The sequence below is a fragment of the Parasteatoda tepidariorum genome, chromosome 8 (assembly GCF_982258835.1).
Source record: "Parasteatoda tepidariorum strain Cologne lab strain chromosome 8, Ptep-v5.0, whole genome shotgun sequence".
Taxonomy (NCBI): domain Eukaryota; kingdom Metazoa; phylum Arthropoda; class Arachnida; order Araneae; family Theridiidae; genus Parasteatoda; species Parasteatoda tepidariorum.
Genome location: NC_141762.1, coordinates 25,061,611 through 25,079,454, shown reverse-complemented (window position 1 = coordinate 25,079,454; position 17,844 = coordinate 25,061,611). Strand labels below are relative to the sequence as shown.

The window sequence follows — 17,844 nt, the reverse complement described above, 5'->3', positions numbered from 1 at the left end:
TTGATCAAGTTTTTGGCTTTCATATTCATGTTTGTGAAAATCAAGAAAAAAAAAATCAAGAGAAAAAAATCAAATGAAGTATCTTTTTTTTTATCAAGTTCTTCATCCTTCTGTCTTTTCATACGTAAACAATAATTGAAATTTGGCATACTATGACTGATGGCGGCATTTATTATTACTGTTTACTTCAACATTCTAATTTAATGTGTTTTTTCTTTATTTTACAAAATGGTTATCAAGGGAGATTAGTACCATCCTCTCAAATTAAAAGTTTCGAGAAATATGCCTGTTAAGATACCCAACAATAAGAAAAAAACTTTAAAAATATTAAGACCAAAGAACAAAGAAAATAAACGAATAATAAGGTTTTTTTCAGATAGTTCAGTTAACTGATTCAAACTAAATTCGTTTAATAATTTCGGTTGAGATTTGCTGCAAATCATCAGTAAATAGATAGAGTAAATTACTGCCCCTAAGATTTCTTTAGGTTTTTAATAATTACCTTAACGGTCAACATAACCTTTTTAATTTCTGCGAATAAAAATTTTTCAGAATGAATAAAAAATCACCCTCATGTAGGGAGAACTAACCCACCTCTGTACGCTGTCGAAAATTACTTCTAAAGGTTTTCACAGTAGCTTTGCAACAATTTTTTTTAAATAAAGTTATAATCATTCATTTTGTGGATGTTTTACATACTCATTCAATTTATAATCAATAATTTATCCTCAAAAAATAATTAAACTGTTTAAATTTTCTAAAATTTAAAGAAAATTTGAAAAATTCAAACTTTTTAAATCCTTAAGGCTTTTTTATTTTAACATATTTTCAAAAAAAAAAATTTTTCTTAGTGCTTACAATATTTATCTTAACAATTTTGTGCATTCATTTGTTGATATATCAATTAGAATAATTTTTATTGATTATTTTGTAAATGGTAGAAAACAAGGTTAAAAATCATACTGTGTCATCATACAAAAATCATGTTGATATATCAATCATACTGTGGCTGCATTCTTGGATTTAACAAAAGCTTTTGACCGAGTGTGGCGAAATAAACTAATAATCAAGCTTTTTGATGACTTTAGAATTAGAGGTAACGCTCTCCCTTGGATTTCTGATTATTTAAGGGCCAGAACCATCAGAGTTAAATTTAATCAGACCCTCTCAAGAAATTTTAGACTCAGCCAGGGAGTCCCCCAGGGTTCCGTCTTGGGGCCTCTGCTCTTTTGCCTATTTTTTGCTGGCATCGAAAAGGTGATATCTAAGAGATGTAATGTTGGTATTTTCGCCTATGATGTCGTCCTCTGGCACTCTGGCGCTGACATTATGACTATTGAAGACAATATCAACCTCACTCTAAAAGATGTGAGTGACTTTGCTCAAAAACACAAACTGGTTTTTAACTCATCTAAATCTGTTGTTAGTTTTTATACTACCAATAGGCACATATACAATTATAAACCTACTATTTGTTTTAACGGTCAAAATTTGCCTTACGAAAAGAATGCAAAATATTTGGGTTTTATTATGGACCAGGAGATTCTTCGCAATAAGCACATCGAACTGCTGGAATCGAGGTGTAGAAAGAGGTTAAATATCCTAAAATATATTTCTGGGCAAGACTGGGGAGCAGATGCTACAACTTTGAAATTAACATACACTGCACTTATTAGACCCATACTGGAATATGGGGCACCTATTTATTCCTGTGCTTCAGAGACAAACCTGAATAGATTGGAAAGAGTCCAAATTAGTGCTGCAAAAATTATTACAGGTTTGAGGCGTAGCTGTCCAGATAAAATTGTTCTGTTTGAATCTGACCTCTAACCGTTATACATGAGAAGGAACTCCAGTCTCAAGAAATACTACAATAAGCTCATCAGTTTTGGTGACCAGAACAGAACCTCTTACTATCTCAAAAATTGGAAAAATAACCATAGACTGAAGAGAAACAGTCCTTTCTCTTTGGCTGTTTCAATTCATCTTGTAGAATTGCAATATCCCTGCCGAATTGAGCCTCACTCCTTGAGGTCACGTTTTAGCCCTGTTACTGATTTTTCAGGTATCCATTTCCATACGGAGCTGTTGTACCCGGCCTATAAAAGTAAAGACAACCCAGAATTTATGAAACAAATGGCTCTTGAAACTATTAGCCAAATACCATCAGATGTTTTACAACTATACACAGATGGCAGCAAGAGCGACGAAGGTCATTCAGGTAGTGGGGTTTTTATTAAAACACCCACGTACACATTGAGTCTCAAAATTAGAAATTCTGAATTTTGCTCAGTTTTCAGATCTGAGCTTATTGCGATTGAAAATGGCCTAAGACATGTTGAGAATATTGCTGAGCCTGACTTTAAGCATATATGGATACTGACGGATAGCAAATCTTCAATCCAACACCTTAGCAACTGGAGGAATGTTGGAGACAGGGCTGCGGCTTCAATTTTGGGGATGCTCTTCAGGCTCTCTGCGGACTTTGGAGTACACTTCCAATGGATTCCATCACACGTTGGAATCAAAGGTAACGAGATGGCGGACTCACTGGCTAAATATGCTTCTTTGGAACCTCTACAGCCAGATCTACCTTCCACTTTCAACGAGGTCTTTTCAGAGTGCAAAAAAATGTTTATGGACCTCTGGAGGGTTCCTCCTCCGCATAGTTGGTATTTCAGAAAACGACCTGGAAGTGCCTTGCTTTTTGAGGGACCTAGAAGCCAGCAGACTTGTTTATCTCGCTTTGCAAGTGGTCACTTGAGGTGTCTCTCGTATGTTCAGGGGCAAAAGACTTTTGGACTTTGCACTAAATGTAGGACAGCTCAGGCTTCGCCCGAGCATATTCTAAACTGTATCGATTTTAAGATCGACGAGGTTTTTTCAAAACCTCATCTGTTTTTAGACTTCCTGGACATTTTTGGACTTATGGAATTGGTCTAATTGGGATGGACCTCTTGGGGATTAGAAACAACAACAAAAATTCCTGTGAGGTATATATAACATGCTGTAAAAAATTTAGTACCTCATAAAATGCTTATTCCATGCGCAATTAAAATAAGTGCATTATACTTAAAATAAAAAGTTTACTTCAAAGCTTCATCTTAAATGGAAAAAATTCCTTAAGGATTTATTTAAAACACAAAATTATCATCTTTGAGAAAAAGCACTTTAATGTCTGTCTGCCAAGCAAGTTTCAGTATTAGAACAATCTAAAATCATTCGTAACTTTCTCAAAAATGTACATAGAGAGAAGATTTTTTCTCAGTGCATTTGAAATAGTTTGAAGTTTTACTATAAGCAATAAAAAAAAGTTCGATGTTTTGATCATTTTTTTGGGTACTGTGTAGAAATTAATAGTAGAAATTAATAGTGAAATCAGTAGAAATTAATAGTGAAAACAGATGACTAACTTTACATGATATTAAATAATGTCAACTTAAAAAATTTATTAAACTAAAGTTAAAAAATAAAAAATAAATATAGTTTTAACTTATAGTTCATTATTGTTACAGATCTATTTTTTGCATTAACTACATCAAAATTGTTAAAAACAATTACTCGTGTTTAATGTATTAATATCAATAGTAAAGAGATTTATAAAATTAAAAAAATGTGATCACCGAAAGGCTATCACAGGTTAACCATTGGCAAAATTGCTATGTATAATTTTTTTTACTTTCTTTATTTGTGATATTCACTTGAATTAATAATATTGAAAACGATCCAGTTTGAACTGTAGGGTAGAATTTCTGATTCTTAATTAAAACAATAAAAACAAAATTATCGTTCAATGATGAAATTCTCTTTCATTCACAACTCAAGAAGTATTTACGGAGATCTTTCTGGTCCCATATCTCAAATATAAACTCACCAACTGTGCACGTTAAATCTATCGTGACTGATGCACGTGACTGGTGCACGTTAAATCTGTCGAGTCGCAAAAGTCCTCCATGTTCCCATAACAAATCAATAACTCTGGGGGCACTGGAAGGGAGATCGATCGTTCTCTGATTCAGGTCAAAATTACGATCTATGGATGAATGGGTCCGTCCTATAATTGGATGCGACGTATGGTGCGACAGAGTTCGAATTCTTGGCCATAGATGGCGACACTGAAAAACAAGAAACGCACACTCTGCCTTAAAGTTGCTCGGCAAGCTTGCCCGTGTGGCAAGTCGCATTAGAAACAGCAACAACAACAACAGCAGTATCGTGATTTTTATTTCCGCATTATTAAAATCCACCATCTCGATTTTATATTCCGATATCGCGATTTTAGCAAGAACTAAGTTTTCCTTTAAATCAATTTCTATAAAAGTGTGATATTCTTCATTGGTAAATAATTTCATTACAAATCTTAGCTCAAAAAATTATATTAAACATATATAGTAAATAAATTGATATCTTGACACTTAAATTTTCAGTTTTTTTTTTTTACTTGGTGTCACAATCATCCCTGACAATATTTTTTCGTATAGGAGTATTGATATGCACTTTATGATTTTTTGATAGGTGAATTGGTATATATGACTCTAATAACGGAGATCATTTTCTAGTATGTTTATTGATGCATATTGCATGATACTCGTTAACAGATATTTTATTTTCTGGTAGGTATATTTGTACACTGTCAGACCTCGATATTCGAGATTATTTGTGCATTGCTACACACTGTATAACATCAAGCTTAGAATATCTTGCGTACAAGCTTTTACTCTCTCAGGTTCCGAGATAGAAGCGATTGGATAATGGTAGACCAAGACTTCGTCAATACCCACCTCAATATGATGTCCATTATTGCCCTCTCGTGAAATCGTAAGTTCAATCGTTGAGAGTAATATATGCTGTAAGATCCTACATACATACTTCTGCTATTGTTAAGTTCTGAGATAGATATGATTGGAGCACTGTAGACCAAACCTTCGTCAATCCCCCCTACCAAAATCACAAGAATTCAAAGTTGGAGCTCTAGGAGACCAAGCTGTATCGAAATGATTGCTGTTGATCACCATCTGGTAATGATTGTGGAAACGTTTTTTTTTCCGAATAAAATTGCCATGAATTAATTTTCATAAAATTTTACATGCATACTTTATGAAACGGGCTGCCTATAAATGGCAGTTTTAAGTATGGGCACACTGTGCAGTGAATTTTCTTCTAAAATCAACAAGTTTCAGTGATACGAAAAATGCTCCTATGATACAACATATTTTTTTTAAACAAAAATACTTGTTCGATTCAATTGATTCAACAACAAAAAAATATTCACTTATTCTTACCTTTCTCTTTGTTTTTTCAGCAATAATTGGTGCAAAACGTTTCCATGATTTTCTGTCCGCTGCAAGCCCGTGAAGAAGAACTATAGGTGTTAAGTGAGGGTTACTGCCTTCAGTGGATTCATACAAGTCATAAGCTAAGTTAACAGGAACGTAGCTAAGAAAAAAAAGAAAAGAAAGGAGAAAAAAAAGAAACGAAATGAAATACAAGACATGCAAGTTCAAGAAAGCTCATTTTTTCCCTTTAAGAAGCTTTCTCCCTCTTGATCAAACTAAACTGTCGAATGGGAAGTGAGAAAATTCGAAATATTTTTTAAATCTTATTTAATTTTAATTTTCACAAATTAATTGATGGTAGATGTTTACTCTATCTAACAACATGTAAAATATGTGACTCCAATCTCAATTTGAGATATAAGGCATGTAGAATTTTAGGTTCTCTACTTATTTTTTTCCTGATAAAATTATCCCTTTGCATTTGTACAATGAGTCTTTCTTAAAAGGTAGTTTAACATTATGAATTTTCTTAGTTTATATTTTTGATAAAATTTCTTTGTTTTCACATAATTTACGCTAAATCGTTTTTCATTATTCATTAGTTTAATTTGTTTAGTCCCATTAGTTGAAATTAAAAGTAAAAAAATATCCAAAGATAGACTAACATGTTATTTTAAACTATGCACTTAAAATCATAAATTGCATAATTTTATATATATATATATATATATATATATATATATATATATATATATATATATATATATATATATATGCATACTCGTTGTGCATGCTGTCTGTCTGTCAGGGGTGACCATACACCATACTAGAGGCAACACACACTGTATAAGCCTTACTTTTATTGTCACCTTTTATCCTTAAGTTCAGACTACATTTGATTTATTGGCAATAGGTCTTGCCAGTGAATAGCACTTTCATTTATATATATATATATATATATATATATATATATATATATATATATATATATATATATATATATAAAAATGAAATATATATATATATTCATTCATATATATATATACATATACATATATATATTCTTTCATATATATATATACATATACATATATATATTCTTTCATATATATATATATATATATATATATATATATATATATATATATATATATATATATATATATAAAGAGAACGTTAATCAAAAAGGCTTCTTAATATTTCTTAATTTTTTACACTATGGGTTCTGCCACCGTCTCTTCCTTCTAATGTCAAGGATTGCTTCACAGCCAGCTTTGTTGTTGATGGGTATTATTCATTCATAATAATAAAGATTAATGAATAATTATAAAATAATGAGTGTAATTCTTTGCGATTAAGTTTCTTTAATGTTTTAAAAACACAAATAGTAAATATTAATTAAAAACCTATAGGCATTTCGATGGTGCACCTTCACCATTAGGATAAAATACAGGAATGGTAAGAACAGAGATGATTAAAACCCATCAGTGGTTACGTTATACTGAAAGAAAGAAATATGCATATTGCATTGCCTATATATGTACCTGTAGAGTATTTGAGATCAATATAGCTGTACCTTAATCTATTTTATTATGACGACAATTCTGATGCCTCTGACATATAATATATATTGCTTGTCTATCTACCTATTATATTAAAAATAAATATACATGTATATTTGTTGCGTTTAGTACGACGCAATCTCTGTGGGATCAGAATTATTCTGTCTGCTCAAAATGATTGATTTCTTGAAATACTGACTAAAAGAGTGATTGCGTTGCACACATCAATACAATAACTTGATTGCCTCGTAATGGGGATTGTAAATAAATGATTGCTGTTTATCTAAATGAATTCCGCTGTTTGGTCAACAAAATAAAAGCTTTTAAGCGTTGTTTGTACGTACGTACATAAATTGTGCTTACATTCGTGCGTTACTTGGATGTATTGCTGCATGCATGTATACATACTTATGTAAATATTTATAAGTATGTGTAAATACATTACTTAATTGTAAGAATACAACATACATTTTATGTACTTACGAGCATACATTAACTGTATATCAACTCGTTCTTTATTATTACATGCTACATGCATATAGACGTACATAATACGTATATACATAGTACGTAAATTGCATTGTTCATGCAATGATGGAAATATGATTCCAATATTTTAGTCAGGAGAGCGGTCGAAAGTTTGGACCCCTTTGATGTTACTTTTACTCTTTTTTTACTTAGTCCTATCTTGAGGACTTTTTAAGTGGATCAAATAATTTTTGCATCCAATCATAAAATTCCTTTACCCAAAGACTTTTCCTCGCGAAATTTATTTTTTAACAATTATTTATTACTTTTCATTATTTTATTTAATAATAGTAAAGAAATGTTTGAACTGAAAGGTATACAATTTCTTACGTGATTTCAAAGGTTGTAATTTTGTATGGAAAAATACAATGCATGGGAAATCGGTCGAGTAGTTCTTGTGAAATAAAAGTTTAAATGTTTGACATTTTTAATCATGTCTCTATAATACAATCATGAACAAATTTTGATAACTTATAATCATTATTATAACACCGATTACATCTTATAAACATAAATTTTGATGACGTGTTATAGTTTTCTGTTGTGATTACAAGTTATAATAACCGCTTCTAATAAAAAAAATATGATTATTAATTATAGTGATTACTTGTAATTTTGAATACAGGCAATTGTTTACTAAAAATTATCAGCTGTTATTAATTACAACTAAAATCGATGAATCGATCAGCTTCAAGTTTTTCCTGCAGCAATTATATAATGCAAATATTATATAATAAGTGCAATTTACAGCGGTTATTTTAAACTTTATTCAGAACAATTAGTTGAAATTAATGAATTTAGTTGCATCATTATTCAAAAATTTGCATAATGAATGATGTATAATGATTAAATATACATATGAACAATTATTTGGAACAAATTTCGTATGATTAAATTTAATAATGTCTGAAATTTCATTTCTTAGAGATAGGTAAGCAAGCTTTATTTGATAAAGTAATAATAGTATATATGACACACTTGTGTGTTGTATGCTTGTATAAGATGCACTTTTAATGCTGGTGTATAAGTAAGCTTAAAAAGGTGTATTATTATAATACTTGTATATTATAATTATTATAATACAAGTATTGTATTATTATAATACAAGTATTATTATAATACTTGTTTGCATTACATGTTTACATTTATAACATTAATATTTCATTAAGAAACAATTTTCATTTATTTATAATTTTAATACAAATAGATCTGAATATCAAATCACTTAGAAACAATTTTATAAAGGCCTCTTTAAAAAAAAAAGGTTTTCTTAACAAACTATTAATTAAAAAAGTAACACTCTGTATTATTTCATAGTTACAAAACTCCTTGACTTACCTGTCCATCCCAATACTTAGTACTTTCATCAAATGTGGATTAGATTGGTTACATCGTAGATTGATTAAAGAAATTATAAAACAAATTAATATAGTTGTACAGCAAAAAAGCAAATCGTTATAAAGCAGATATTTACTAAGCAATAAAGTAGTGATTAAAAGCAATTATTCTTGACAGTTTAGAGCAATACTTGTTGTTTTTTATTGCTGGGTAAATAGTTGTTTTTCATTGTCTCGACCAGTGATTCTCAATCTGTTTTTTGTTGTGGCACACTTTTAACGATTTCGAAATTTGACGGCACACATTGAAAAAAAAATTAGATTAGTTGTTTACTTACCTATTATACACTGTTAAATAGTTTGTGATAACAATTTTGAATGTGAAATAAAATAATATGTACTGCAAAAACATGTTTATTAAGGGATAAATTATTTCTTTCGACTATTTTTTATTAGTTAGTAACAGTTATTTATTTTTTTGCTAGTTATTAATTGTTAGCTTGTTTTCTATATTAACTGTTAGTTTTTTTTTTAACGTTGACTGTTATTTTTTGTGATTTCTTGTTAACTGGTTTCTTTTGCTAATTATTAATTGTTAGCTTATTTTTTTTGCTAGTTTTCCTTTGTTAATTTGTATTGTATTGTTGTTTTTTTTGCTAGTTTTCCTTTGTAAATATTTTATATATTTGTTTTTTTAGTTATATTTTGTTAATTTGTTTATTACTTGCATAGCTTACTTTAATGGTTAGCTTTTATTTCCGTTTGAAAGTTAATATTTAGCTCGCTTTCCTCTGTTAATTAATAATTTTAATAGTCATTAAATTTCCTACTTGTTCCAGACGCAAGTGCGTGAACGCAGAAGCAGTGATTATTTCTTATATTATTTCCTACATTATTCTTTTGTTGGCAACATATTTGTTTTATATATTCTTTGTGTACACTTGTGATAGTAAAGGAGTTTGTTCTATGAGATACTTGTTTTAGTGTTGATTGTAATTAGAAAACATTTACGTTTATAACCAACGCATTTTGGTGCCGAAACAACTCGGTTTAAAATTAAGTACGAATCAGATGAATAATTAACGCAGTTACTCTTTTACTAACTAAACTTCAAACATCAGTATTACTCAATGATGGAGAAACAAAACGAAAAAGAACTTGGCGATAGTCTGACAATTTTGAAAAGAAAAAGAAGAACAGTGCGAGGTAATGTTACTCGATTTATTACGCAATTAAAGTCTGATCTTTCTGCAACCTCTGACACTTTAAATGAAAATGTCGAATATATTAGTCATCGGCTTTCCGATTGCTTGTTAGAAATGAAGAAATTGGATAACGACATTCATAGTTTATTAACAGATGGTGATTATGACAATGATGTTATTCAATGTGAAGAATACGTGGATAATGCCGAGCTCGCTATCTTTAAAGCAAAAAAATTTGGTAGTAGAAATAATTTTGAATCTAATACGTTGCAATCGCCAGAAGTAACCGTTTCTCAAATACCTGTTACACAAGTACCCGTTATGCAATTATCCGTTTCTCAATCTCACACAGTGAAACTTCCTACTATTAAACTCTTTACTTTTCGAGGTGATATTGAACAATGGCAGTGTTTCTGGGAACAATTTAAATCTTCTATTGACGATAATAATAGTTTATCATTAATTGATAAACATGTGTTTTTGCGAGGATATTTAGAAGATGAACCAAGACGTATAGTCGACGGAATCAGTGTTAGTGCCGACACATGTGAAACTACAAAAGCTCTTCTTCAAAATCGATATGGTGACAAAAACAGAATAATTCAAGCACATTTAGACTTTTTGGAAAATATTTCGCCAATACGTAATCCCACTTCTATTGCATTGAATGAAGTATTTATAGAATGCAACAGAAGACTAAACGCTTTAACGGCTTTAAGGGAGGATATCAACGCTTACGGACGAGTTTTGGCTCCAAAAATTTTACGTGCCTTTCCGGATGATATTTGTCGCCGATGGATTATTTACGCAAAAAGAGAGAAAATATCTGAAGGTGATATGAATAAACTAGTGCAATATTTATCTGAAGAAGTAGAAGGTGCTCTCACAGCACTAAAAATTCGAGGTGAGCAAAACTTTGATTACGCATTTAAGACATCTACAGAAGCCTTGCATGTGAATTCTAAAAAGATTAACCAGACTAAAAAACCATCTCCATTTTGCCCCTTCTGTGAAATTAACGGTCACTGGCCGCAAGATTGCATGATTATAACTGATATCGATACTCGAATCCAAAAATTAAAAACCTCTGGTAGATGCTTCCTGTGTACTAATCGTGGCCATAGTATAAAAAATTGCCTTAGCAAAGATAAAGCGTTCTGCATAAGATGCAAAAAGAAGCACCCTGTCTCTATTTGTAGAAATAAGAGTTCAAATCAACCTAGCCACTCTATTTCTACAAATAATATAGATACTCGTACACCTAATTTTACTCACTTATAGACTGCTCGAGTATAACTGGCCCAACTGGTATTACTAAGCTTACAAGATGCATTTTAGATTGTGGAAGCCAAACCAGTTTCATTCATTCACATCTTGTAGACTACCTAAAACTAGATGTCATTAGCTCTGATTCACTTGAAATTCATGCATTCGAATCATCATCACATCAGGCTCAATCGAGACGCAAAGTAAGATTCAAACTATCAAGTATTTGGAATCAGTCAGAAATTTATCTACATGCATTTGAAAGTCCTAATAGATATGCAGTTCATCCATCAGTTCTATTAGAGATTGCTTCTACGGCTCTTAAGAAAAAATTTAAACTTGCTGATCCGAATGACGCCATGCAGTAGAAGTTTTGATTGGTGCAGATTTTTACTGGACGGTGATTCTGAGATTCCTTTCAGACTTTCGGAAACAATTGTGCTCATTCCATCAATATTTGGCTGGATTTTGTCTGGATCCAGATCTCATACATCTGTCGCTTCTTTATCGTCATTTCATAATATTAGCATCAAATTACCATATACTTTGGACGATCAAGTTAGGAAATTCTGGGACTCAGATACTTTAGGTCAGGGTTTCTTAACCTGTGGTTCATGGACCCCTTAGGGGTCCATGGGTCATATTTTGGGGGTCCACCGACTGCTCCTAATTTTTAAAACGTTTGGATCTATAATATTTAAATAACATTGATCTTTTCTAAATAACATTCTTCCTTCTAAAAGGCGAAAATACGTACATATTTGAAACTAGGTGATCGAGATACCCCAAATTCAGTACGGACTGCACACAGCCCTCTAATATCACTGTCATATTTTTAACATCCTCCACTAACCGGCTTTCAGCTTTCGCTAATCCACCCCCCAAAAAAAGAAGAAAAAGTTTAAAAAATTCCGCTATTACATTTTGTTTCGTTATTACATATACTTTCATTGTTAATTTTTTTCAAGATTCATTTCTTCATTATTTTTTTTTAAAAAAAGTTCGAATTTGATAGAGGGGCAGCAAATTCATCAAAGCAATGCTTCTGAAGAGTTTACTGCAATTTTCACGAAAGCAGAACACATTTGCGAAGAATTAGGCATTGGAATGAATCGACCTCGAGTGGCATCTAGACAAGTTCATAGATCGAATGTGCCTTCTGAAAACGCAGAAGAATTTTTTTAGGAAATCAATCTATATTCCTTATTTGGGCTTCATTATATCTTCTTTATAGACCGTTTTTCTTCTACACAAAGAAAAGCATTTTCACTCTTACAGCTTTACCCGAATGCGATGAACAAACTGGACGAAGTGTCATATCCTGAAGCTTTAGAAGATATACTATGTATAAAGATCTGCTCTCATCGAATTTCATCACTGAAGCTACAACGTGGTACGAAATGTGGAGGAATAGAGAAAACTCTTATGAATCCCTCGAATACATCGATTTAGTTATTGAAGCCACAACGTTTTATCCAGCTGTAGAAGCAGCAATCAAAATTGGCCTAACTCTTCCAGCTACTACGTGCACTATTGAACGCACTTTTAGTACAATGCGAAGCATCAAAATATGGAATAAATTTACAATGTCTCACGAGCAGGGCCGGATTAAGACCTCTTGAGACCCTAAGCCATTTTCCTTTAGTATGCAACTGGATGAAACTATAAATATCTCGAATTATAGTCAACTTTTTGTTTTTGTTCGTTACGTGTCTCTTGATACTATCAAAGAAGAATTTTTATTTCGTGAGTCTCTTTTGCAAACTACAAAGACAATTGATGTTTTAGCAATGTTAAATGTTTTCTTTACCAAACAGGACTTCGACTGGAAAGAAAAACTTCATTCACTTCGTACAGATGGAGCACCTGTGATGCTTGGCAATAAATCTGGTTTTGCCCTGTTGGTAAAAAAAAAGTCTTCTAATGCTCTTGTTACTCATTGTTTTTCACATAAACATGCGCTGCCTACAAAAACTCTTCCAACCAGCTTAAAAGAAGCATTATCAAAAGTTATTAAAACTGTAAATTTTATTAGACGTAGAGTTCTTAATCATCGTCTCTTTAAAACGCTGTGTCAAGAAATGGCCACAGTAAACGAGGTACTTCTGTACCACACGGAATTGCGCTGGCTGTGACGAGGGCAGGTTTTGAAACAATTTTTCGTGCTGAAGATCGAATTATCACTTGTTCTAGAAGAAAAAGATAACTCATTCTTCGAATATTTAAACAAAAAAGATTTTACCTATAAATTGACTTACCTGGCAGATAATTTTAACCACATGAACAATATAAGTCTTTTAATTCAAGGACCCGATATCACCATTATGGATGCAACTGAGAAATTACAAGCATTCTAATTGAAGATGCCACTTTGAAAAAAATCGAATTCAAAATGAGATATATGCAAACTTTTAAATGTTGGACGAAGTGCTTTCTGAAAATGGATCTTGGCAAGATAATTTGTTACTGAATAACTTAAAAAATGAAATCTGTGAACACCTGGAAGTACTTCAAGTTTCATTGAAAAAATATTTTAATTTAGATGAGATAAAGATAAAAGATGAGTTGTGGATTCATCATCCTTTTCTTTGTGATATTGACTGTATCGATGATATGAACCTTGTCAAAGATGAGCTTATTGATCTTAGAACAAAGTCCTTGCTAGAAATGGATTTCGATTCAAGAACACTCGGAGAGTTCTGGTCTTCTGTGGAAGTAGCCTACCCATTGCTTGTAAAGCGAGCTATTTCTGCTATAATTCCGTTAGCTACAGTGTATCTTAACGAAGCCGGACTTTCCACAGTAGTGACAATAAAAACAATACATCGTTATCGATTGAATGTTGAACATGTTATGCTCGTTGCTTTGTCGAAAACCATCCCTCTATTCAATTTATTAATTAAGGAAAAGCAGCAACAACCTTCAGACTAAAAATTTTAATTTTCAATATTTTGTATACTATTGAAAAAATAAAATTAAATGCTAAAATAAATTAAATACTAAAAATTGATGTTTTTTGGCAATTTTTTTTCTCAGAGGGGTGGTCCGTGACTTCTTAAAAAATTTTAAAAGGGGTCCATTGTATCAAAAAGGTTAAGAAACACTGCTTTAGGTATTAAAGCCATACAAGACAGAGAAATGTCCATTCGCAATTCTGAAATATTGGAAGATTTTCGCAGTTCTTATGAAGTCCTAGAAAATCGTCGTGTTGTTAGATTACCTTGGAAGAAAGGCGTTACTCTTTCTTCAAATAACTATCACGTAGCATTAAAACGCTTCAATACATTGTGCAAGAAGCTCCAAACAGATCCTAGCTTAAAGGAAATGTATGTTACACTCATGGAAGATTGCATAGACAAAAGGCAAGTTGAAATAGCGCCGGAAAATCATGATAAGGAAGAAAAAAGCTATTACATACCCCATCATGTAGTCATTAAAGAGAAAAACGCAGAAATTAAGGGACGAATAATGTTCGACGCCTCTTCTCACACACCAGGCCATCCATCATTAAACGATGTTCTAGAACAAGGTCCCAACTTACTTCCAGAAATTTTAGTCACCTTATTACGATTTCGTCTTCACAAACAAGCAATTATTAGTGATGGAAGTCAGGCCTTTTTACAATTAGCCTTGTGGGAAAAAGACATATGTGCTACTAAGTTTTTGTGGTTCAAAACTAGGAAAAATGGTGAGGGACATTTGCAGCTAGAGAATGAATTTGTGGTCTACCAATTTACACGTTTACCCTTTGGATTAACCAGCAGCCCATTCCTTCTTTCAGCTACACTTGACGAATTATCCTGCATGTACTCCAGCATTTATCCCACAGCAGCTAAGCATCTAAAAGGCAATATTTTCATGGATGATTTCGTTGTGGGAGTTGATTCAGAAATCGAAGCGAAAACCCTATTTCACGAAATGCGAGAACTCACGAGTCTTATAAGCCTTACTTTAGCAAAATGGAGTACCAACTCACAAGTTTTGAAAAACGAATGGAAGAAAGAAAAAATAAAGTTTAAAAGTAAGACTCAAGTCTTAGGTGTTCATTGGGATACAGAAGAAGATTCGTTTCATCAAAATATTAAGGAGTATCACCACGATTTATTTAAGGAACCGGTCACTAAACGCTTACTTCTGAAAACAATCTCAAAGATTTTTGATCCCTTGGGAATTTTCTCACCATCTACTGTAGTAGAAAAAATTCTCTTTCAAGATACATGGCTATGTGGTATTGACTGGGACGAACTTTTACCCCCATCTATCGCATCAAGGTGGTCAAAATGGATCATAGACTTACCACATTTAAACAACATTCGAATCCCCAGATGGATTGGAATATCTTCTGCTGATGTTACCATTCACGTATTCTGCGATGCTTCGGAACGTGCTAACGGAACAGTGTTATATGTACGATTCACAGAAGATACTAAATTTCATGTTCGAATGGTTTGCAGTCGTAATAGACTTTCTCCTCTAAAAAGAGTAACACTTCCCCGCTTAGAGCTGTTAGCCGCATTATTGGGTGCTCGATTACTCCATTATTTTTGTACAGAAACTAAACTGGATAGGAACACAGTGACACTTTGGAGTGACTCAACAGTTGCCTTAAATTGGATGCAAGGTGATCCAAATCGTTGGAAAACCTTTGTCTGTAACCGAACAAACGAAATTCTCAATTACACAAATCCAACACAATGGCGGCATTGCCCTAGCAATGAAAATGCTGCCGACCACTTGTCTCGTGGTGTTGCACCAACAGAGCTTAAGTCATTGGATCTTTAGTGGTTAGGACCAACCTGGCTAACACAATCATCAAAAGTTTGGCCTTCAAAACAACTGAGTTACGCTAATCCAGTTATTCATGCTGAACTACGTAAATCAGCTTCTCAATCTTTATTGATAACTTCTTACCAACCTCTTATATAACTTCTTATTAATAACTTCTTACCAACCTGATATATCGCGCTTCAGTTCATATATGAAACTTCTTAGAGTTACAGCATGGATATTTCGCTTCTTGTATAACTGTCGATCCAAGCAGCGCATTTCTATTGATCTCACATGTGATGAGCTTAACACAGCAAAAAACTATTGGATTCTCACAGTGCAAAAGCAATGCTTTTCGGCAGAACTTATCGCTTTACAAAATAATTCCCCTTTGCCAAAATCTTCAGAAATTAGCCGTTTTAACCCATTTCTTCAAGAAAATCTCATACGATTAGGAGGTAGATTACAGTGTGCATCGCTCAAAAATAATCAAAAAGACCCTTTGCTTCTTGATGGCTCTCATCTTTTTGTACATCTTTTCATATACTACACCCACGTGAAGCTTCATCACTTAGGTGTTCAAATAGTATTTTCAGAGATTCGTTCCAACTTCTGGATAATACGAGGACGTGAAACCATTAAACGAGTGCTCTATAAATGTCTACCTTGTAAACTCTCACAGGCATCTAGAAGTCAACAAATCGAAGCTCCTTTACCGAGGGACAGAATTACACCTTGCCTTCCATTTACTACTATTGGCATAGATTTCGCTGGCCCGCTATATGTTCGTAACTTGAAACCTTTAAATACAGCCTGTATCACCCTTTTCACTTGCTCAACTACTCGTGCTGTACATATTGAACTAGTTTCTGATCTCACTACTGACAAATTTCTCATGGCCTTAAAAAGATTTGTAGGCAGAAGAGGAATCCCTCATACAATATACACTGACAACGCCACTACCTTCCACGTCTCTAATAAAGAGCTATCCATTTTATGGGACAACTTGATATCGTCGAAAGTTCAGCAATATTATGCCCAGACGGGAATTAAGTGGAAATTTATTGTTGCACGAGCGGCTTGGTGGGGAGGATGGTGGGAACGTTTGATCGGACTAACAAAAAGATGTTTGCGAAAATCCCTTGGTCGAACCTTGTTAGATGAAGAAGGTCTTTCTACAGCATTAGTTGGTGTTGAAGCCGCATTAAATAGTCGACCGTTAGTTTATGAACAAGGAAATGATGATCCTGAAGAATCATTAACACCATCCCATTTTCTTATCGGTAAAAGACTTACAACCATACCTTCACAGCCTGCAGCATCTAATAGAAATCTGACAAAATTGTACAAGCAACAACAGGATTTATTAGACGCATTTTGGAAGAAATGGTCTAAGGACTATTTATTGCAATTAAGATCTTTCCACCAAGTTCGCAACGTTCAAAAATCATCTCATGTTCGTGTTGGAGACATAGTATTACTCCACGAATATGTAAGACCACGACATACGTGGAAAAGAGCATTGCTAACCGGACTAATTAATGGACGCGATGGAAAAGTCCGCATTTGTCCGATCTGATGGCAAGGAAATATCCCGACCTGTTCAACTGATCATTCCTCTTGAGGTTGATCAGGGTGGAGAGGATGTTCCAGACGCAAGGGCGTGAACGCAGATGCAGTGATTATTTCTTATATTATTTCTTACATTATTTCCTACATTATTCTTTTGTTGGCAACATATTTGTTTTATATATTCTTTGTGTATACTTGTGATAGTAAAAGAGTTTGTTCTATGAGATACATGTTTTAGTGTTGATTGTAATTAGAAAACATTTACGTTTATAACCAACACACTACTTATTTCAACTTTTTTCGAAATTGTGTGTCAAAGACAATTTAAACA

At 32.7% G+C, this 17,844-nt stretch overlaps 3 protein-coding genes across 3 annotated transcripts in view; 2 read left to right on the top strand and 1 right to left on the bottom strand.

Moving 5' to 3' along the window:
* The window catches only part of LOC122269101 (uncharacterized), a 31,782-nt gene extending 22,999 nt beyond the window's left edge, over positions 1-8,783 (bottom strand). Inside the window, exons 1-2 of the mRNA XM_043040696.3 lie at positions 8,705-8,783; positions 5,283-5,436 (exon numbers count right to left, since the gene is read on the bottom strand). Of these exons, the coding sequence (XP_042896630.2) occupies positions 5,283-5,436; positions 8,705-8,733 (183 nt within the window). The 5' untranslated portion in view covers positions 8,734-8,783. The remainder of the gene's footprint in view (positions 1-5,282; positions 5,437-8,704) is intronic.
* A 1,446-nt stretch (positions 8,784-10,229) lies between these two features.
* LOC147805947 (uncharacterized) lies at positions 10,230-11,189 on the top strand. The gene has a single exon (XM_087149497.1). It carries the CDS (start codon positions 10,230-10,232, stop codon positions 11,187-11,189), a length of 960 nt encoding a protein of 319 aa, XP_087005623.1.
* Positions 11,190-16,152: 4,963 nt separating this feature from the next.
* LOC122269099 (uncharacterized) lies at positions 16,153-17,520 on the top strand. The gene has a single exon (XM_043040691.2). The coding sequence runs from the start codon at positions 16,153-16,155 to the stop codon at positions 17,518-17,520; it is 1,368 nt and encodes a 455-aa protein (XP_042896625.2).
* Positions 17,521-17,844: the final 324 nt, after the last annotated feature.

Excerpts from the sequence above, each read along its gene's own strand:
- LOC147805947 (XM_087149497.1), top strand. The coding sequence starts at position 10,230 with ATGCAATTATCCGTTTCTCAATCTCACACAGTGAAACTTCCTACTATT.
- LOC122269099 (XM_043040691.2), top strand. The coding sequence starts at position 16,153 with ATGAAACTTCTTAGAGTTACAGCATGGATATTTCGCTTCTTGTATAAC.